Consider the following 25062-nt stretch of genomic DNA (forward strand, 5'->3'; position numbering starts at 1 on the left):
AGGTATGTGCGGAATGGTACGTAAGGCGCGGTTCTCGTGGAAAACACCCGGCGTCAACGCGTCGCACCCACGGGAATGTCAGGATGCCGATGAAGGATGCAGGTGAACGGCAACGGCGGATGCTTCATTCCCGACCTTATAGCCAAAAGCTCTTGCAACAATGGGGGTAGTTGCGAGGGTGATCACCACCCCACTTCCGGAAGCACCGCGTTCGGAGACGGTCGGGCACTCTGGAGGAAAAAAAACAACTACATGGAAATTAAAAGTATCAACAAGATAAATTTAAAGCAACTAAATAATATACAAGAAAACAACTCAGAATCACCTGTAAAAAAACATCGCTGCTCAAGGCGACAAAAACGTAGGCTCTCAGCGTACGAAAGGAAAACCACAAGATGGAGAGACAGAGAAACTCGCGCAAGCGAAGTTCCTCCTTGCAAAAATGAAGTTGGCTATTGCAAGACGACCAAATGTGAACAACATGATAAAGCAAGTACTCCCAGAACTGGAGGAGATAATAGATAGTCACGAGTTCATCTATAAATCTCGAAATGAGGTTAATAAGGGAGCGAGGAAACTCGACCGAGTTTCTCAGAGCCCTTGGGGAAATACTGCAACTGAGTTCGGCGCAAGTAAGAGAGTAGCCACAAGCCCGCCGCAGTTGCCTGATGAAAGCCTCAAAAAATCGAGGCAAGAGGCGACGACGACCGAAGCCACCATGTGGTCGGAGGTCGCCAATAAGAGAAGAAACAAGGAGAAATCAGCTAAGAAGGCAACGAAACACCCACAGGAGGAAGAAAAGTAGCCGAGCAAATCGGAAGACAGGCCGAGAAAAAGAACGAGGCCGGACGTGATCCTCCTGAAACCTGCGAATGGAAAATCATACGTAGACGTAGTCGGAGATATTCACCAGCGCTTTAAGACGACCGCCACAGGGGTAGATGCTAGATCGGTCCGGCAGACCAGATCCGGCGGAGTTCTCCTCGAACTCAAAAGGACCACTGCGGATATCAGGGCCTCATTCGCTGAAACCCTGAGGAAAGTAGTAGGAGAAACGAGCAGCATCACGGAAATAGTTCCTAGAGATACGCTCGAGATACGGGACTGCGATTGTTGCACATCTGTGGTGGAAGTCAAGGAGGCCCTAAAGAGGACCCTGCCAGACTACGCGGGAAAATTAGAGGTGAAATCGACGAACCCCAACGCGAGACAACAACACCTAGCCTTCGTCAGACTAAAAGAGGAAGCAGCTGGGAAGCTTTTAAAGGTCGGCCGAGTGCTGGTCGGTTTCGTCAGCTGCAGGGTTAGGCGAAGAACGGAAGTGAGTCGATACTACCGCTGTCTGGACTACGGTTACTATAGCGCCTCGAGAAAGGGCCCTGATAGCACCAAGTATTGTCATTTCTGTTGTAGCACAGGTCACAAGATCAATGACTGCAAAGTCAGCGAGAATACTTGTTTCTTGTGCTCCAATAGCGAGGATGATTCTAAGAAGCACCTAGCGGGATCAAACGCCTGTAAAGCTTTCCAGGAGGCGCATGCAACAGCGAACAATAGGAAGACAAGATGAGAGTACTTCGAGGTAATCTCAATAGGAGCAGGACGGCGCACCACTTCCTAACCCAGCTCTGTTCTGAGAAAAAAGCTGATATAATTTTAATCAGCGAACAGTACCGGGACAGAGCAGGAATAGGATGGTACGCAGACGAATTGGGTACCGCGGCCATCTGGATCCCAGATCCCCGACAAATTCATGTGTCGCATCAAGGATCCGGACGCGGTTACGTTTGGGTGAGACATAAATCGGCGACATATGTGAGCGTATACCTCACCAGGAACGACCGGATAGACGACTTCCAGACTAAATTAGACGATCTAAAAGTCGCACTGAGGGAAAGGCAAGGGGATCTCATCGTGGCAGGTGACCTCAACGCCAAAGCACTCGAATTGGAGGAGCCCAGGCCGGACTCCAGAAGAGGACGAATCATGGAGTTGGTGTCGACACTACAGCTACCAGTACTCAACACAGACTTGACATCAACCTTCGATAGGCCTGGCTACAGAGAAACAATTCCGGACGTCTCTCTAGCCAATGAACAACTGGTGGCAAGAGTCGCAGGCTGGCAGGTAATTGAGGATTATACCGGGAGCGACCATCAGTACATCCTCTTCGATGTACACGATAGGAGGCCAGCCGTGACAACTCCAGTAAGACCCCCCCGGTGGATCATTGCAAAAATGGATCGAGAGAGGCTGTCTTCAGTCTTAAATGAAGGTTGGAGATTCCTTCAAATTGCTTCCGCGAGTCTATCGAGACATGCGCAATCCAGGATGATTACTGCAGCAACTATGCAGCTCATCCAAAAGGCATGCACGATAGCGGTGCCAAAGACGAAAAAAATGGCAAAGTCGTCCTGCAACTGGTGGACGAACGAGATCGCAGATCTACGTAAGAAGTGCTTAAGTCTCCGCCGTGTAGCACAACGAGCAAAGAGACGCGACCTCGACGCTGCTCCCTTGGCTGCAGAGTATCAGGCGGCCAAAAAAAGTTCACTAGAGGTCCATCAAGGCAAGGCAACGTCGGTGCTGGAAGGAGCTGTACTTGGAAATCGATCAAAATTCGTGAGGATTATGGTATCAGATCGTCACAAGTAAGCTGGGGACACGAATGCAAGGTATCCCTCAGGACGCTAGAATGTTGGAATTCATTCTGCATACTCAATTCCCCTCACAGCCGAAGAGAGAGATTAGCACGGCAGCGCCTGGCATAAGGCGCCACAATTTACAGAAGTGGAGTTATTCAGGGCCGCATCATCTATGCGGAAGAAGAAAGCTCCAGGACCTGACGGACTTCCAGGAGAATTAAATAAAGCTCTCGCGGAGAGTCACCCTGAGCTCTTGCTATACATGTATAACATGTGCCTCCGGGAGGGCATCTTCCCCGCCCCGTGGAAGAAAGCGAGTCTTGTGCTCATCTGCAAGGGCAAGGGTCCAGCAGATGCAGCTTCGTCATACAGAACCATCTGTATGCTCGATACGGCTAGCAAGCTCCTGGAGAAGCTGCTTATGCCACGGCCGCACGCAACCGTGAGGGCAGCGTGGGATCTTGCTGCCTTCCAATATGGATTTCGATCAGGCCTCTCCACCATCCACGAAGTTCAGGAGATTGTCACGGCCGCTAAAATGACGGAACGCGGGAATCACCGTTCCCGCCCTTTGTGTCTGCTGGCCACCATAGACGTGTGAAACGCCTTCAACTCCGTCAGGTGGGACTTGGCAATGGAAGCGCTCGAACGTAATTTCAGAGTCCCGGGGTACCTTCTCCGAATACTCGGGGATTATCTAAACGATCGCTTCTTAGAATACAATACTGACGATGGTCCAAGAAGCTTGGAATTGACATCGGGGCCAGCTCAGGTCTCCATACTAGGACCGAATATCTAGAATATTTTCTACGACGGTATCGTACATATGGCAGTCCCTGAAGGTGCTTTCTGATAGGGTACGCTGATGACATTGCAGTTGTCATAACAGCAAGAGACGCGGAGCGGGCACAGCTGGTGCTCAACCAGGTAATGCGCAGAGTCATCTCCTGAATGGAAGTACACGGGCTAACCTTAGCAGCCCAGAAAACAGAGATCGTGCCACTAACGAAGAAGCACATCAACACCTTGCGCAGTTTCACCGTAGGCGACGGTCCAGACGAAGCAGTCCGTCAGGTACCTAGGAGTATCCCTCGATTGCAAACTCACTTACGGAAAGCATATATTAAGGGTAGCTGACAAGGCGGCAAAAGTATTTGTCACGCTGGGCACACTCATGGCCAATGTCAACGGCCCCAGGCCGTGCATTAGGCGACTATTCATTCGTGTCGCCGAAGCAGTGTTGCTGTAGGCGCAGAAGTATGGGCCGAGGCGCTGCGAAAGTAGAATTATCGCAAGCGCATAGCCGCGTTACAGAGGAGGGGCGCTCTCCTAATCGCGTCGTCCTACCGCACGATCTCTGAACTCGCGGTGCTAGTGGTCGCGGGAGTAATACCGATAGATCTACTAGCCCAGGAGAGACAATTCGTCCACCAGCAGAGGTCCGTTTTGGGTAAGGAGGAGGCACCAAGGCTCGCCTGGTATACCAGCATCGAGACCTGACAAAGCAGATGGGATCAGGTTACTAGGGGCAGATGGACTGCCCAACTCATCGGTCGTCTTGACAGCTGGACAAACCGGGAGGCGGGAAAGGTAGATTTCTACCACACCCAATTCCTGACTGGGAATGGCTTATTCCGCTCCTACCTTGCAAAGATGAGGAAAGCAGCAGATAGCAACTGCTCCTATGGCGACTCAACCGTTGACGACGCCCACCACACATTTTTCATATGTGCACTTTGGAACGCCGAACGATTTGCCTTGGAGCAGGAGCTCGGAGACATCTCGCCGGAAAACATTGTGGAGAAAATGCTGCGAGGGCAGAAGTAGTGGAACATGGTTGCCTACTATGTGAGGGCAATCTTATGTAAGAAGAAGAAAGAGATGGGCGGCCCATATACGTGCCACAAACGTTGCTCCAGGTTCCTGCACGTAGAGCCGAATTGAGGGAGTCCTATTAATGGGACATGATGTAGTTGTCCCATCCTGAAGTAATGTCACATGACGGTGCCGGAATGGTTTCAACATGCCACCAGGATGGATATGAGTTTAGTCGGTAGTGCCTATTTTAACGCTGAGCACGACATTCCAGGGACTTTAACGGGGGACCCAAATGGGAAAGGGTTCCTATAGGGTCTCTGGGTCAGTGCGTATAGCTAAGCATTCTCAGACCATCAAAAAAAAAATAATAATAATGATGATATCGATAATAGTTAAAATATTTATAACAGTAATAACAGTAATGGCGATAATAAGGTTAATAATAATAACAAAAATAAAGTAAATAATGAAAATAACGATGATAATAATAATAATATTTATAATAAAATAATAACGATTTTAACGAGTATAACGATGGTAATAATAATAACAAATCGTAACGATAATAACGAAAATAACGATAATAATAATAAAAAAAAAATAACCCAATAAAAATAAATACGATATTAACAATAATAACGATAATATTAAAAACAATAGTAACAAAAATATCGATTATAACTATAATAATAAAGATAATAAAAACAATAATAACGATAATTACGTTAATGGCGGTAATAATAATATTAACAATAATAACGATAAAAATGATAATAACGATAAAAGTAATAACAATAATAACGATAATAAGGATCATATTAATAATTACAATTACGATAAAATGATAATATCGATAATAACGGTTATCATATTAATAGCAATTATACCAATAATACGACAATCATGTTAATTATAATAATAACAATAATAAACATAATAACGTAAATAACGATAATAACGATAATAGTAATAATAACGATGATATCAATAATAATGATAATAATAATAATAACAATCATAACGATATTAACAATAATTGCGATAATACCGATAAAACGATAGTAATAATACTAACGATAATAACAATAATAACAATAATAATAATAACAATTATAATGATAATAACGATAATTAAGATACTAATAAAAATAATAATATTAATAAAGATAATAATGATATTAATGTTAATAATAATAATTCTAATTAAATATAAACGATAATAACGATTATAAGCCTAAGAATAGAAACAATATTAACAATAAAAACGATATTAACAATGATAATAATGAAGAGAATAACTATAAAAATAATGAAAATATTATCGATAATATCAGTAATAGCGATAAAAAAGGTAATAGTGCCAATAATATTAACAATAATAAAGTCAATCACGATTATAACGGCAATAATAATAATAATAATAACGCTAATAAAAATAGTAGCAACAATGGCAGTAAAAAGGATAATAAAGGTAATAAGAATGATAACAATATTAACGATAATAACGATATGAGTCATACTATCGATAATAACTATAACAACGATAAAAATAATGAAAATAAATATAAATAATAACGATAGTAACGATAGTACCGATAATAATGATAACAATAACTACTATAATTAAGATATTAATAATAACACTAATAACGATAATAACAATAATTGTAAGAATAATAATAATACTAACGATAATAACGATAATTACGGTAATAAATATAACAATAATAACGGCAATAAAGATTAAAACGAAAATAACGGTAATAATAATAATAACAATAATAACGATAATAACGATAATATTAATAATAATAATAATGTATAATAACGATTATAAATACAATAATTATAAAAACGATAACAACGATGATAAGCATAATAACTATAATAGCGATAATAGCGATAATAAAAATAATAACAATAATAGCGGTAATAATAATAATAAAAAAATTTATAATAAAATTTAATATATAATAATTATAATAACGATAATAACGATAATAACGACATCAATAATAATATTAATAACAATAATGACGATAATTACGATAAGAACTGTATTATTAATATCAATAATAACTATATTAACGATAATTACAAAAAAAAAATAACAATAATAACGATAATAACGATAATAACGATAATAAAGATAATAACAGTAATAATGTTAATATAAATAATAACGATAATGACAATAATAACGGTAATGACGATGATAACGAAGTTAATAGTACCATTAATAGCGATAATAACGTTAATAATGATAATAACAGTATTAATAATTGCAATAATAACAATAGAATCGATAATAATGATAATGACGATAGAATTGATGATAATAATAATAATAATAACAATAAAATAATAACGATTATAAGGTTCAACGATAATAATGATAATAATATTAACCATAATAACGATATTAACAATAATATTAATAACAATAATACCGATAATAACGACAATAAAAATAATAATAATAACTATAATAACGTTAATAATAACAATAGTAGTAACGATAATAACAATCATGACGATAATAACGATCTCGATACTAACGATTATAACGATATTAACTATATTAATAATAACGATATTAACAAAAATAACAATAATAATGATAACTATAAAACTTATAATAACTATAATAATAATAATAATAAAGATTATAATGATAATAACGATATTAATAATAATAAAATCTACAATAATAACGATAATTAGGTTAATAATAATAATAACATTAATAACGAAAATGACGGTAATGACGATGAATAAATAATAATAATAATAATAACAGTAACAATAATAACGAATATAACGATAATATTAGTAATAATAATATAAACGATGAGAACGCTAATAGCGATAGTAATAGTAACAATACTACCGTTAATAATGATAATATCGATAACATAAGTAACGATAATAATGATAATAACCACAATAATGATAACAATAATATCGATAATAGGGATAATAATTATAACAATAATAACGTTAATAATACTAATTAAAATAATGATAATATCGATAACAGAAATAAAGATAATAGTGATTACAATAATGAGGATAATAACGATAATAGTAATAATAACTATAATAATGATTATAGCGATAATAAAAATAATACTAATAATCAAGATAATAACGATAAAAACTGTAATAATAATCAAAATTATAGTAACGAAATAAACGATAATAACGATTATAAAAATAATAACAGTAACAATAATAAAGGTTATAACGATAATATCAATAATAATAATAATAGTAATAACGGAAATAAAGAAATTATCGACAATTATAATAATATTAATAGAATAATAAGATATTAAGGATTATAACAATAATAATAATAATAATAATAACGATAAAAATGATAATAACGATAATAATAATAACAATAATAATGATTATAACGATTATTACGATAACAACGATAACATCTTTAACAATACTGACGGTAATAACAACAATAAACATAATAACAATAAGAATAATTATGGTTGTAACGATAATAATAATAATAACAACAAATAAACGTTAATAACAATAATAACAATAAAAATGGAAAGAACGATAATAATAAGAACGATATTAACGATAATAATATAACAATAATAACGACAATAACGAAAATAACGATTATAATAATAATTATAATATAATAATGTCGATAATAACGATAATAATGATAATAATGATAAAAATAATAACGTTAATAACGATAATAACGATCATAACGATAATAATAATAAAAACAATAACGATAATAACGATAATAATAATAATAATAATAACGATAATAACAATAATTATAAGAATTATTATAACTATAATAACGATAATACCGATAATGACGATAATAATAATAACGATAACAACGATAATAATAATAACAATGTTATCGATAATAACGATAATAATAATAGCAATAATAACGATAATAATGATATTAACGATAATAACGATAATATCGACAATACCGATAATAGTGATAACAACGATAATAACGGTAATAATATCATAAAGACGATAGTAACTCTATTACCGAAAATATGATAACAATAATAACGATATAAACGAGAACAACGATTATATCAATGACAATAAGGATAATAACAATTAAAACAATAGTAAGGATAATAACAGTAACAACGATAATAATGAGAATAACGATAATAAAATTACTAATGCTATTGTCGGTAATAATAAAATTGACAATAATAACGAAAATAACGATAATAACGATAATAACGATAATAACGATAATAATAATAAGAAAATAACGATAATAATGATAATAGTGATATTTACGATAACAACGATAACAACATTAACAATAATGACGATAGTAACGACCTTAACCTTAATAATAATAAGAATAATTACGGTTGTAAAGATAATAATAATAATAATAATAACAACAATATTAAAGATAATAACAATAATAAAGATAATATTAATAATAACAATAATAGCGATTCTAACAATAGTTATAAAAGTAATAAAAACAATAATAACGATAATAACGATAGTAACAATAATATTAATAGTAACATTAATAATGATATTAAAGCTAATAAAAAAATAATAATAATAATAATGACAATAATATAAATAATAACGATAATAACAATAATAACGATAAGAAAATTATCGATAATATCTAGAAAACGATAATAATAATAAGAATGATAACAATAATAAAGTTTTTAACGATATTAATAATTACAAGAATAGCGATAATACCAATAAATACGATAACACCGTTAATAACGATAACAACAGTAATAACGATGATAATAATTACATTAATAACGAGAATAACGATGATAACGTTAATAACGATATTAACGATAATAATAATAACAATAATAACGATAATAACGAAAATGACGATTATAAGAATAATTATAATAGAATTATGACGTTAATAATGATAATAATGATAATAATGCTAACAATAATAACGTTAATAACGATAATAATGATCATAACGATAATACTAATAACAATAATATCGATAAAAACGATAATAATAATAAATATAAAATCGATAACAACGATAATAATAATCACAATAAAAATGATAATAGCGATAATTACAATAACAACGATAACTCCAAAGGCAATAATGACGATATTAGCGACAATAACGATAATAATAATAATAATAATAACAATAATGATGAAAATAACGATCTTAGTATTAACAATAATAAACCTAATAACGATAATAACGATGATAGTAATAACAATAATAACGATAATAACGATGACAGTAATGACATTAATAACGATAATAATAATAATTATATAAAAAATTGATAAAAACAATAATAACAATGAGAATGATGATAACAATAATAACGATATTAACGATAACAATAAAAACGATAATAATGATAACATCAATAACAATAATAACGATAATATTGATAATAATAATAACTACAATAACGATTATAAAGATGATAATAATATTAATGATACAATAATAAAGAAAGTAACAATAATAACAATAATAAAGATAAAAATAGTAACAATAAAATCGATAATAACGATAACAATGATGACAATAATTACAGTAATAACAATAATAACGTTAATAATAAATACGCTAATAACATAAGTAGCGATAATGACATTAATAACGATGAATATAATAACAAAAATAACATTAATAACGATAATAACGTTATTAATAATAATAATAGTAACAAAAATAGCGATAAAAAGCATAATAATAATAATAACGTCAATGATAACGATAATAACAATAATAAAGAATTTAAGTTAATAACGATAAAATCAACAACAATAATAATGATAATAACAATAATAGCGATAATAACAGTAATAATAATAATAACAATAGCGATAATAACGATAATAACGATAATATTAATATTAATAATAAAACAACGTTAATAACCGTATTAACGACAATAATAGAAGCAATAATATCGAAAATAACGATGATGACGATAATAACGATAACATTTATTACGATAATAACGATATTAACGATAATAATAATGACAATATTAACGGTAATTACGATAATAAGAATAATAATAATAAAGGTAATAGCGATTATAACGCTAACAATAATAACAATAATAACGATAATAATGATAATAACGACAATAATAATAAAAATAAGAACGATTATAATGATAATAAAAATAATAATATTAATAATAATAACAATCAAAACGAAAATAACGATAATAACAATAATAACGATAATAATAGTAGCAATAATAACGATAATAACGATAATAACGTTAATAATAATAAGAATAATAACGATTTTAACGATAATAACGATAAGAGTAATAAGTATGATAACGATTATAATGATATTAATAATAATAGTAATAACAATAATCACTATAGAAATGATAATAACGATAATAACAATAACAGTAATAAGTATTATAAGGATTAAAATTAAATAAATTAAATAACAATAAAAGCAATAATAAGAATCATAATGTTTATAATAATAATAACAAAAATAATAATAATAACGATAATAACGATAATAATGATAATAACGATAATAACTTAAACAACAATACTATGGATAAAAACGATTATAACGGTAAGATATGTAATATCAATAATAACAATAATAACGATAATAACTTAAATAACAATAGTATGGATAATAACGATAATAACGGTAAGAAATATAATATCAATAATAACGATATTAACGATAATAACAATAAAAACAGTAATAATAATATTAACGATAATATCGAATATAAGGATAATAATAATAATCATAATAATAATATAGATAATAAATATAATATCGATAAAATTAATAATAATAACAATAATAAAGATAATAACGATAATAACGATAATATAAATAGCAATAGTAACGAAAATAACGATAATAACTGTAATAATTATAATAACAATAACAATGATAATAACGTTAATAACTATAAAAACGATAATAATATTAACAACGAAAATTACGATAGTATCGATAATAAAAATAATAATAGTAATAATAATAATAAAAATAACGATAATAAAGGAAATAGATATAATAAATCTAATAACAATATTAACGATAAAAACAATGAAAAATTAATAATAATAATAACGATAATAACGAAAATAACGATATTAATGTTAATAACGATCATAAAGGTTGTAATAATAATAACAATAATAACGTTAATAATCGATAATAACGATAATAATAATAATAATAATAACGATATTAACAATAGTAACAATAAAAGACTTAATAATAATTATAACGATAAAAACGAAAATAACGATAATAATATGAATAACAAGAATAACGATAATAAAGATAATAACGATAATATTACTAATCAATATAATAATAACAATAATAACGTTATTAACAATAATAGTAATAATTACAATAATAGTAATAACGAGAATAATAATAACAATAAAAATATTAATAATAAGAATAATATTAATAACAAAAATAATAATAATAACGATAACATCGGAAACATATATAATAACAATAATAACTATATTTACGATAATAACTATAAAAACGATTACAATAATAATAACTGTAATAACGCAAATAACGATAATAATTATAATAATAATAGTAACAATGATAATGAAATTAACGATAATAACGACAAAATATAATAATAACAATAATAATGATAATAACGATCATAACGATTATGATAATAATAAAAATAATAAAGATAATAACGATAAGAACGAAACTTACAATAACATTAATAACGATAATAAATGATATTAACAATAAGAACGATAATAATAATAACAATAATAACGATAAAAACAATAATTACGATACTAATAATAACAATATTAACGATAATAACGATAATAATATTAAATACAATAATAACAATAATAATAATATTACCGATATCAGCAACAACAAAAATAATAACAACAATATTAACAATAATCACGATCATTACAGTTATAATAATAATAACAACAATAACGATAATAATGATAATAACGATAATAACAATAATAAAAATAATAATAACGATAAAAACGATAATAATGTTCATATTGGATATATAAGTAAAAATAATTACAATAAATACGATAATAATGATAACGATAATAACGATAATAACAATAAAAGAGTTAATAATAATAATAACGATAGAAACTAAAAAGAATACAATAAGAATAATAACGATATTAACGTTAATACCAATAAAAGCGATAATAATAGTAATAACGATCATAACGGTTATAATAATAATGACAATAATTAAGATAATAGAGATAATAACGATAACTATAATAACAATAATAACGATAATAACGATATTAACGATAATGATAAGAATAATAACAATAACAACAAAAATAACGATAATGACGATAATAACGATAATAGTAATTACCACAAATAAAGATAATAACGATAATAACGATAATAAAGATAAAAATAATAACAATTATAACGATAATAACGATAATAACAACAAAAACGATAAAAATAATAATAACGATAATAACTATAATAACGATAAAAATGGTTATAATAATAACAATAATAATAATAAAAACGATAATAATAATAACAATAATAACGATAATAACCGTCATAACGGTTATAGTAATAATAACAATAATTAAGATAGTAACCATAATGACGGTAATAATAATAAAAATAATAACGGTAATAACGATAATAATGAAACTACCAAAAATAATAACGATATTATCGATAATAATGATAATAACGATAATTAGAATAACAATAGTAACGATAATAACGATATTAAAGATAATAATGTTAATAATAATAACAATAATAACAAAAATAACGATAATAAAGATAATAATAATAACAATAATATCAATAATAACGATGATATTATTAATAATAATAATAACGATAAAATCGATAATATCGGTATTATATCAAAATATAACGGTATTATAGTATAATATAATAATAATTATAACGATAATTACGATAATAACAATATAGAAGTTAATAATAATAATACCGAAATAAACGATAAAAATAGTAATAATAAGAAAAATAATAACAAGAATAGCGCATATAACGATAATAACGATAATCAAGATAAAACGGATAATAATAATAACATTAATGTTGATAATGACGAAAATAAAATTAATAATAATAATGAAGATAAAAACGATAATAACGTTAATAAATATAATAACAATAATAATGATAATAACAATATTAACAAAAAGAAAGGTAATAATAATAATAAGAATAATAACGATAAAAACAAAATTAATAATAATATCAATAAGAACGATAACAACGATAATAACGATAATAAAGATAATAATGGTTATAATAATAATAACAATAATACCTATAATAACGATAATAAAGATAATTACAGTAACATTAATAATGTTTATAAAGATAATAACGATAATAATAATAACAATAATAATGCTAATAAGGGTAATAATGATAATAATAATAATAATAACAATAATAACGATAATAAGTATAATAACAGTAATGATAATAATTATAATCATATCAAAAATTATGATTAAAACGGTTATAATGATAAAAACGATAATAACTATGATAAATGTATTAACGATAATAATAATAAAAAAAATAACGATAATAACGATATTAACAATAATATCAATATTAATAATAATAACAATAATAACTATAATAATGATAATAACGATAATAACGATAATAATAATAATAATAATGTTGATGATTATGACAATAATAATGGTAATAATAATTAGATTAAAAACAATAATAACAATAACAACGATAAAAATAATAACAATAATAACGATAATAATATTAATAGCAATAATAACGATAATAACGATAGTAACGATAATAATAAGAAAATAATAACGATAATAACCATAATAACTTTAATAGCGATAATTATAATAACAATAACAACGATAATAACAATTATAACAATAAAAACGATAATAATAATAATATCGATAGTAACGATAATGACAATAATATTAATAACAATAAGAACGATAATATCGATAATAGCTGTAAAAACAGTAATATCGAAGATAACAATAATAATAACGATATTATTAATAATAATCAATATTAATAATAACCATATAATCGATTATAAGGTTAATAAAGAAAATAATAACGGTAATAATACTAATAACGATTGTAACGAGTATAACTATCTTAAGGATAAAAAAAGATAATATCAATAATAACGATTATAACGATGATAATAATAATAATATTAATATTTATATTAAAGCAATAACAATAATAATAAAAATAATAACGATAATAACGACAATAACGATAATAACGGTGATAACTATAATAAGGATTATAACGATAATAACGGTAATATCGATAGTAACGATAATAACAATAACAATAGCGATAATAACAACAGTAACGTTAATACTATTAATAATGATAATAATAATAATTACGTTAATAACAATAAATTGATAATATTGATAATTAACTGTATTAATAATGATACTAATAATAGTAATAATAGTAATAATTATCGTATCGATAATATCGATAGCGGTATTTATAACGATAATAACGATAAAATCGATTATAACGATTATAACGGAAATAACAATAATAACGATAAGTGCGATAATAAAGTATAAAACCATAATAATATTAATAATATCAATTATAATTATATTACTAATATTTACGATAATAATCATAATAACAACAATAAATTTCATAACGTTAATAATAATTAAAATAAGGATCATAATAATAACAATAATAATAAAAATAAAGAATAAAAACGATAATAACAATTGTAACGTATTAGTGATAATAATAAGGATAATATTATTATTAATAATAATAGCGATGATGAAAATGAAAATAATTATAACGATAATAAATATAGTAAAGATAATAACGATTATAATAATATCAAAAAAACGATAATATGGATTATTTTAATAAAAACGATAATAACGATAATAACAATAATAACGAATATAACACTTAAAACGGTAATAACGAAAATAATGATAATAAATATAATAATAATAATAATAATAATAATAATATTAATTATAATAATAATAATAACAATAAAACAGTAATAATAAAAATCATGATAATTGCGATAATAACTATAATAATTATTATTATATTAATAATAGTAATAGTAATAATAATAACGATAAAAACTGTCAAAATAGAAATAACAATAACTGCAATAATAATGTTAATAACTATAATAACGATAGTAACGATAATATCGATAATAACGATAATAACGATAGTAATGGTAATAAAGTTAATAAGGATAATATGAACGATAATAATAATTATAACGATAAAAACGAAAATAACGATAAAAATAACGATAATAATAATATTATTAATGATTATAATAATAACGATAATAACGATAATAATTACAATAACAATAATAGTGACAACAATGATAATAACATTATTAACGATAATAATAACGATAATAATAATAATTATAACGATTATAAAGGTTATAACTATGTTATGGATAATAACTATCATATCAATAGATACGATAATAACTATTATAATAATAATATTAATATTTCTCCTTTTTTTTCTTTTTTTTTGATGGTCTGAGAAAGCCGATCTCTACACACTATCGCACGACCCCTCCAACTAGAGGAACACTTCACCATTTGGGTCCCCCATTAATGTCCCTGGAGTGTCTGGCTCGCCGTTGGAATAGGCACTACCGACTAAACTTATATCCATCCTAATGGCATAGTGAAACTATCCCGGCACCGCTATGGGCAATTACTTCGAAATGGCGCTACTAAATGAGGTCCCTTTACGGGATTCTCCATTCGGCTCCATGGGTCACGAGACTCGTGCAAAATTAGGGTCAAGTATATTGGCCGCCAATCTCCTTTTTTCTGCACAAGATGGTCCTGACTTACCAGGCAACCTTGTTCCATTCCTACTGACCTCGGAGCAATTCCTTGACTACGTTGTCTGGCGAGATGTCTCCGAGGTCCTGCTTCAATGCAGTTGATCGGCGCACTACCGGGTACACCTGAAGAACGTGTGGTGGGCGTCGTCATTGGTCGACCCCCCATAGGGACAGTTGCCGTCTCCTACCTTCCTCATTTTTGTAAGGTAGGAGCAGAATAGGACATACCCTGACAAGAATTGGATGAGATAGAAGTAGACTTCTCCCGCCTCCCGGTTTAGCCAGTTGTCTAGTTGACTGATGAAACGGGCAATCCATCTGCCCCTAGCTTCTTGTTCTCAACTGCATTGCCAGGCCTCGATGCTGCTAGACCTAGCGATCCTTGATGCCTCCACCTTCCCCAGAACGGGCTTCTGCTGGTGGATGAATTGTCTCTCTTTGGCTAGTAGATCGATCGGGATTACCCCCGGTCCCAGTATGGAGCCCTTGGCTGCCCCCGATGTCCATCCCAATCTTTTCGGAACATCGCCACTATTGAATTCTAGGGAGCGCTCGTTCAGGTAGTCCCCGAGTATTCGGAGTAGATTCTCCGGGAGTAGGTACTACTGCAATTACGTTCGAGCGCTTCACTTGCCAAGTCCCACCTGATGAAGTTGAAGGCATTTCGCACGTCTATGGTAGTCAGCAGATACAAATGGCAAGATAAATTATTTCCGCGCTCCGTCATATTAGCGGCCGTGACAACTTACTGGACTGCGTGTATAGTGGAGAGGCCAGATCGAAATCCTTATTGACGGACAGCGCGATCGTCCTCTGCCCTCACGGCAGGTGTGGCCTAAACAGTTTCTCCAGGAGCTTGTCAGTCGTGTCGAGCATATATAAAGGCCTGTATGACGAAACGACATCTGCTGGGTCCTTGCCCTTATTTATGAGTACAAATCTCGTTTTCTTCAACGGGGCGGGAAAAATGCTCTCCCTGAGGCACATGTTAAGCAAGAGCTGACTCTGCGTGACAGCTTTCATTATTTCCGCTGGAAAGCCGTCTGATCCTGGAGCTTTCTTGTTCCGCATAGGAGATGCGGCCCTGAGGAGCTCTCCCACCGTAAACTGTGGCGCTTCGGGGCTGCCATTCGCAGACGGGCCAAACTCTTAATTCGGCTGTGAGAAGAATAGGGTATCAACTATGTTTTCTAACGTCCTCGCGTCCTGAGAGATTCCTTGCTTGTGTGTCCCCAGCTTGCGAGTGACGATCTGATATCCAAATTCCCACCGATTCTGGTCGATATCCATGCACAGCTCCTTCCAGCACCGTCGTTGAATAGCTTTGAAGATCCTCTTCAGTAACATGTTGGCCGCTTTATACTCTACGCTCAAGTGAGCAGCGTCGAGTTCGCGGCTCTACGTTCGTTGTGCTAACCGGCGAAGCCTTATGTTCTTCTTGCGAAGAACTGTGATCTCGTTCGTCCAACAGTATGCAGGACGACGCTTCCGGTTCGTGTTATTTCCTATTATCGCGCAAGCCTTTTGGATGAGTTGCCTAGTTGCTGCAGTAATACTCCTGGATTGCGCATGTGGCGATAGACTCGCGGAAGCAATTTGAAGGGATCTCCATCCTTCATTTAAGACCGAAGACAGCCTCTCTCGATCCATTTTTGCAATGATCTAACGGGGGGTCTTACTGGAGTTGTCACGGCTGGCCTCCTATCGTGTACATCGAAGAGGATGTACTGATGGTCGCTCCCGATATGATCCTCAATTACCCGCCAGCCTGCGACTCTTGCCACAAGTTGTTCGTTGGCTAGAGAGACGTCCAGGATCGTCTCTCTGTAGCCAGGTCTTCAACAAGGTTGACGTCGAGCCTGTGTTGAGTACTGATAGCTGTAGTCTCGGCACCACCTCCATGATTCACCTTCCTCTGGAGTCCGGTCTGAACTCCCCCCATTTGAGAGCTTTGGCGCTTAAGTCTCTAGCCATAAAGAGATCACCATGCATTTCCCGTAGCGCGTTTTCCAGATCGTCCAGTTTGTTCTGGAAGTCCTCTGTCCGGTCATACGGGGTGAGATATACGCTGTAATAAGTCATCAAGTTATGTTTCACCCAAATGTAACCGAGTCCGTAATCCTGATCCGACACATTTATTTGTCGGGTGTCTGAGATCCAGACAGCCGCGGTGCCCAATTCGTCGGCGTACCATCCAGCTCCTATTATATTCTGGTACTGTTCGCTGATCAGAACAACATCCGCTTATTTCTCAAAGCAGATCTGGGTTAGGAGGTGGGACAGAGTTGGGTTAGGTGTTGGAATAAGAGTGACAATAATTACGATATTAATAATAATAATAATAATATCGATAATAATAATAATTACGATATAAAAGATAGTAACGATGATAACGATATTAATAACGATTATTATAATAGTAACGATAACAGTAAAAATAATAACAATATTATTAATAATAATAATAATACTGATAATGAAAAAAAATAAGTATATAAACGTATATAACGATAATAACGACAATAATAACGACAATGATAATAGTAACGAAAATAACGGTAGCAACGATAAAAATTACGATAATAATGATTATAGCGATTATATCGTTAATAACGATAATAATAACGATAATAAGGATAACGATAAAAACATTAATAAAGTTGATAATTACGATAATAGTAGTAGTAACAATAACAGCGACAATAATAACGATAATAATAGTAATGTAGTTAATAACTCTGGATTGAAACGATATATATATTCTAGCAGTACATGAGACTAGATTTTTGGATAAAAATGTGACAGAAACTAAAGAATATAAAATCTTTGAAGGTATGCATGCGATTAAAATTATGATAGGATTGCCAAACTTGGTAACAGTCATATATATCTGTAAATGAGTATTAAACTTTGTAACAGAATTCAAATCCCGCTCAGAAAGGATGTCTCTTTAGACGATGAAATGCAAAAGTAAATTATACATTTTTATTAATTGTCATGCACCAATAAATAAAGACAACAAGAAGAACCCAAATAAAGTAGAGGAATTCTGGGACATCCTGGACGATGAAATGTCTAAAATTCCAAAGTCAAATGTAGTGATATTACTTGGTGATTTCAATGCCCAAATAGGAAGGGAGAGAATTCAAAGAACAATAGTGGGAGAATATGCTGCACACCAAAGAATAAATAGAAATGGGATGAGATTGATTACTATTTGAAAAACTTTCAATTGAAGGTAATATTGACTTTCTTCAGGAAATTGCCAAGAAGAGCTAAAACATGTATTTCTCCAAATCCATGTTACCAAGGTGAATTTCAAATAGATCATGTAGCTATATCCAAAGAAACATGACGGAAATTATGTGTGTCAAGGTAGTAAGAAGGTGAGAATTTGAATCTGATTACTATTTGTCTAAAATCAAAATCAAATTCTTACCCAACAGAAATCACAGAAGAGGGGAAATAATAAATAAGTACAATACAAATAGACTCCAAATTACACAAGAAACTTTGGAAACATTTCAGGAAGAAATAAAAGTAACTCATCATGGGAAGTGGCAAGATTTATTAAAAGAAATAACGAACGCAGCCCAGAAAATATTTGAACTAGCCAAGCATAGAAAAAAACCTTGGTGGAACTAAATATGTGAAAATGCATTACAGGATAGAATAAAACAATGGAAAAAGTGGAAATACTCGGGGAAGACTGAACACCATGATCTATTCAAACAACGAAAGAAAGACGCTGCTAGAATAATAAGGGGAGTTAAAAAATCTTTCGAAAAATCACATCTTATCGACATGCAAAACAAATTTTTTAAAAATAATTCATGAAATTTCAATCAGACATTTAAGACTCAATTAAAGGGGTATCGAGCGTCTAGCATATGCTTCAAAGATGAAATTGGTAAATATGGCCTAAGCATTGCGGAATACTGTGAAATAATTGCGAAACACTTTGACCAACTTTTAAACTGCCCTAAACCAAAACATGAATTTGAATTCTCTGAAACAACTGAAAATCTGGTAGAAGATATATCACCCAAAGGTGAAGAAATTAAGTAAGCAATTAACAATCTAAAAAATAATAATGCTAGTGAAGAAGACTCTATAATAGCTGAACTTTTGAAATGTTCTCAATTAAAAGTCATTGAAGAAATGCAGTTAATCTTTGAAGATATTTAGAGAACCGAGAGGTTTCCAGAAGAGAGGAAAGTAACTCTAATTCATCCATTACATAAAAAGGGGAACAGACAGAATGAAGATAACTATAGAGGCATTTCTCTTCTGCAAACTGCATACAAGGTGATCTCAAAAATATTGCTGAATAGAATATAATCAACACTTGACAAGCAACGGGGAGAGTAGCAAGTTGGATTTCGAAAAGATAGATCTTCTTCAGAACAAACTTTTAACTAACAATTCATAATTCGCCGTAGGATACTGAATTCAAAAGACCTAGTAATAACTTTTATAGATTTATAAAAGGCATTTGACTCGGTTGGTAAAGAAAACATAGATAAAATAATACGTGAATTTGGAGTTAATAATAAATTGGCCAACATAATACGTGAAACACTAACTGACACGATATGAAAAGTAAAATTTATGGATGAGATATCTATACCTATTGAGGTAAATATAGGTGTAAGGTAAGATGATGATTAATAACCTCTTCTATTCAACTGAGTTCTAGGAAAAATTGTCAGAATTTGGATGGTAAAACTATAAGAACAAAACGTTGCGCCAGTTAACTTGGGAAGAAAGAACTAAGGCAATGAAATTAGTTGCCTAGAATTTGCAGACGATTTTGCTATAATGTCAGACAACCTAAAAAGTGCAACAACACAAATCAATCTCTTGGAAGAAATAGCTGACAAAGCAGGTTTGATATGCTTAGTACTAAATTATAGATTAGATAAACTAGATGTACCAGAAAGGAGAATCATGAGGATAATTTTAGGTCCAGTGAAAACAACAAAAGTATGGAAATTAATATCTAATGCTGAAATATACAGGAACATAGAGGGCATAACTGAAAGGATAAGGAAAGGAGACTGCAATTTTTGGCCATATTTTCAGAATGGATGAAAACAAATTAAAAAAAGGACACTAATGTACCTTTAGAAGAAAAAGGCAACAACCAGTCGGATTCAAGAGGTAAAGAAAGATCTAGAAAGATATAATATAAGTGAGGAAGAAACTATAGACACAGAGATTCTTAGAAAAAGGGTATTAAGAATGGAATAATTCCAAGGTAGATGGGTGGAGAAACCTGGTGCAAAGTGGTCTGAGAACAGAGAAAAGAGCACAGTGGAAAGATGAAGGAATATTGGATGGATGGAAAAAGAAAACAGCTAAGTATGAAGATTTGAAATTGGTATGGGGTCCCCAGCAGGCCTCATCGAAAAAATAAGAATAGAAATATAATAATAATAATAACGATAATAACGACCATAATAATATTAACAATAATAACAATAAAAACAATAATAACGATAATAACGATAATAACGTTAATAACGATAATAACGATAATAACGATAAAAACGATAATAATGTTAATAATGATAATAATAATTGTAACGAAAATAACATTAATAACAATAATAATAACAATAATATAAATAATAATGGTAATAACAGTAATAAAAATAATAATAAAAATAATAAGAATAACGATAATATCGATAATTACGGTAATAACTGTAATGACGATAAAACGATAAAAACGATAAAACGATTACAATTATAGTAACATTGATAATGATAATAATAAAGATAGAAGTAATAAAAACGCTAACGACGATAATGATAATATAGATAACGATAATGTTAATATCGATAATAATATCGATTATAACGATAATAACGGTAATAATAACGATAATGATAGTAATAATAATAATGATAATGATGAAGATAATAACAATAATTACAATAATAATAATAAATATGATTATAACGATAATAACGATCATATCAATAATAATGATAATAATAATAATAAAGATAATAACGATAATAACGGTAATAACGTTAATAACGATTATAATGATAGTAGCGATAATAACGCTAATAACGATAATAATATCATAATAAGAATAATTACTATAATGAAAATAATTACTATATTAATATCGGTATTAGTAATAATAATAATAATAATAATAATAACAATAATAACAATATTAACTTTTATAGTGATAATAACGACAATAACATTAAAGGCGATAATATTAACGATAATAACGAAAATAATCTTAATAATAACGATAATAATGAGTTGTTCGTAACGTAATTTCGTTTTTTTTTAATGAAGATAAAATACAATTTTCCTATAATGAACAAATATTTTATTAAATTATTTATTGGCCATTCTGGTCCATTACGATTTGCCATCTTTCTGGTAGTAGAATTATTTGACGATCATAAAATTTTTGGTGTTTCCTGACAAAAAACCGAACGAGGTGATATTTGACCAACTCATTTGAAGTGAAGGTTTTACCGTCTAAAAAATTTTGCAGTGACCGTAACAAATAATAATCCGAAGATTCCATTTCTGGATAATATGGTGCGTCTGGCATTCTAGCCCATTCAAGCTGTAAAAGCTTTTGGCGATAGATCAATCTTGTATTAGGTCTCGCATTATGTTGTTGGAACACTACACCTATTCTGTTGATTAATTCTGGCCTTTTATGTTGAAATGCATCAGCCGGTTCGTCCAGCTGATGACAGTTGACTTCCGAATTAATTGTTGTGATATCCGGTAAAATCTCGAAAATAAGATTCCTTTAAAATCCCACCAAACAGATAGCATCATCTTTTTTTGATGGATATTTTGGAAATTTTGGAAATGCTTTGATCCGTCACATCTTTTTTGCTCCACGATTTCTTACGTTTGACATTGCTATGTACAACCAATTTTTCGCCTCCAGTAATGTTACGCTTCAAAAATGGATTCTAGAGCTCGAGGAGAACCACTCCCGTTCTGGTCTGCCGGACCGAACTAACGTCTACCCCTTCAGCGCTGATCTTGATGCGCTGGTGGATAGCACCGACTACGTCTGCGTAGATTTTACTCTTGCGTAGGTTTCAAGTGGCTTCGTTCTCTTTCTCAGCCTGCCCTTCGATTTGCTCGGCTTTTTTTTCTCCTGCGGTGGGGGTTTTGTCGCCTTCTGCGAGAGTTTTTCATTATTTTTTTCTTCTTGACGACCTCCGTCCACTTAGTGGCTTCGATCGTCGTCGCCTCTTGCCTCGGTCATATGAGGCTTTCTACAGGGAACTGCGGCGGGATTGTAGCTACTCTCTTGTCTGTGCTAACATCTGGTATAGAGTTGGCCCGTGGCCGTTGAAAGACATGGAAGAGGATCCTCGCTCCCTCATTGACCTATGCTCGAGGTTTATACATAAACTCGAGGCAGTCAATGATCTCCTCCAATTCCGGGAACCCTTGCTTGATCGCATTATATACGCTCGGCTGTCTATTCACAGACGCACTCATATTGGCAAGGAAGTCCCTCGCTTGCCCGAGTTTCTCTCTCCCTCTCTATCTTGTATTGTCCATTTCGAAGGCTGAGAACCTCCGTTATTGACGCTTTGAGCAGCGATGTCACTTCCAATTGATACTGGATTGTTTTTAATTTCTTGTTATTGAATTTGATTTTTAATTTGATTCTTCATAGCTTGTTTGATACTCCAGAGTGCCAGGCCGCCTCTGAACGCCGTGTCTCAGGATGAGGGGGGTTGATAACCTTCACAACTACTACCACTGTTGAGAGAGCATTTGGCTATAAGGGCGGGAATGAAGTATCCGCCATTGCCGTTCACATACTTCCTTCATCGACATCCTGAAACTCCCCTGGGTGCGATGCGTTGTCGCCGGGAGTTTCCACGATAACTGTGCTTTACGAATCATCCAGCACATCTCGTTCCGGCAGCGTCAACGTACCCGCTAGACATCGTGGCCTTGCCGTATCCCTGGCTTGGAGCTCTTACAGGGAACTGACAGCCGTGCCATATGAGCCCTGGTTATAATTTTTTTGGGCAGATTGTACTCTGCGTAACTCAGGTCCCCACGGCGCTATTCGTCGAAAGAAAAGAAATGCTCAAATCCTCCCCTCGGGGAAATAATAAAATTAATATTACTATTTTATTATTAAACTAAATTAGACAAGTTCCATTAGCATAACCACGAACTCGTTCGCGTTCCTCCAAATAAATCATTGAATATATAAAACCAGTTGTAGAGTGTCGCGTGATTTTATTTCCTGCAGATCGAACCGCCTCTGGCGCGATGATGTTAAGTATTTCATAAACTGCGGACGATATAATGCTAAGTACAGCCGTGAGTAGTGTAGAACACGCTAATTGCGTATGCTATGTCTGCCAATAAGGGCGACACTTGTTCGTCAGAGGTTCGAAAAATTAGCTATAGTTCATGCCACTACCACGTAGATCATGGTCAACTCCACAAGCCAACAACAAAGGGCGGCGCATTATTAGTTGCAGTAGTATGTGCAAATTGCGGAGACGACGGAGTGGCCATTGTAATCTAGAATGGATAGTGCTGCATGAGTCCTCGGTGGACAGTCGAGTCTGCCGTCCAGCCATAGAATATAGGTCGCAAAAGTAAC

At 31.5% G+C, this 25062-nt stretch overlaps 2 protein-coding genes across 2 annotated transcripts; one reads left to right on the forward strand and one right to left on the reverse strand.

Annotated features, from left to right (window-relative positions):
- The first annotated feature begins 1566 nt into the window (after nt 1–1566).
- Nucleotides 1567–2771, forward strand: LOC124422574. Its single transcript, XM_046959225.1, has 2 exons — nt 1567–2651; nt 2735–2771. Exons 1-2 carry the CDS (start codon nt 1567–1569, stop codon nt 2769–2771), a joined length of 1122 nt encoding a protein of 373 aa, XP_046815181.1.
- Nucleotides 2772–22794: 20023 nt separating this feature from the next.
- LOC124422576 (histone-lysine N-methyltransferase SETMAR-like) lies at nt 22795–23334 on the reverse strand. Its single transcript, XM_046959227.1, has 2 exons — nt 23300–23334; nt 22795–23218 (listed from the first exon to the last, which is right to left on the reverse strand). Exons 1-2 carry the CDS (start codon nt 23332–23334, stop codon nt 22795–22797), a joined length of 459 nt encoding a protein of 152 aa, XP_046815183.1.
- Between the last annotated feature and the right edge of the window lie 1728 nt (nt 23335–25062).

This window comes from Vespa crabro, chromosome 3 (genome assembly GCF_910589235.1).
Source record: "Vespa crabro chromosome 3, iyVesCrab1.2, whole genome shotgun sequence".
NCBI lineage: Eukaryota > Metazoa > Arthropoda > Insecta > Hymenoptera > Vespidae > Vespa > Vespa crabro.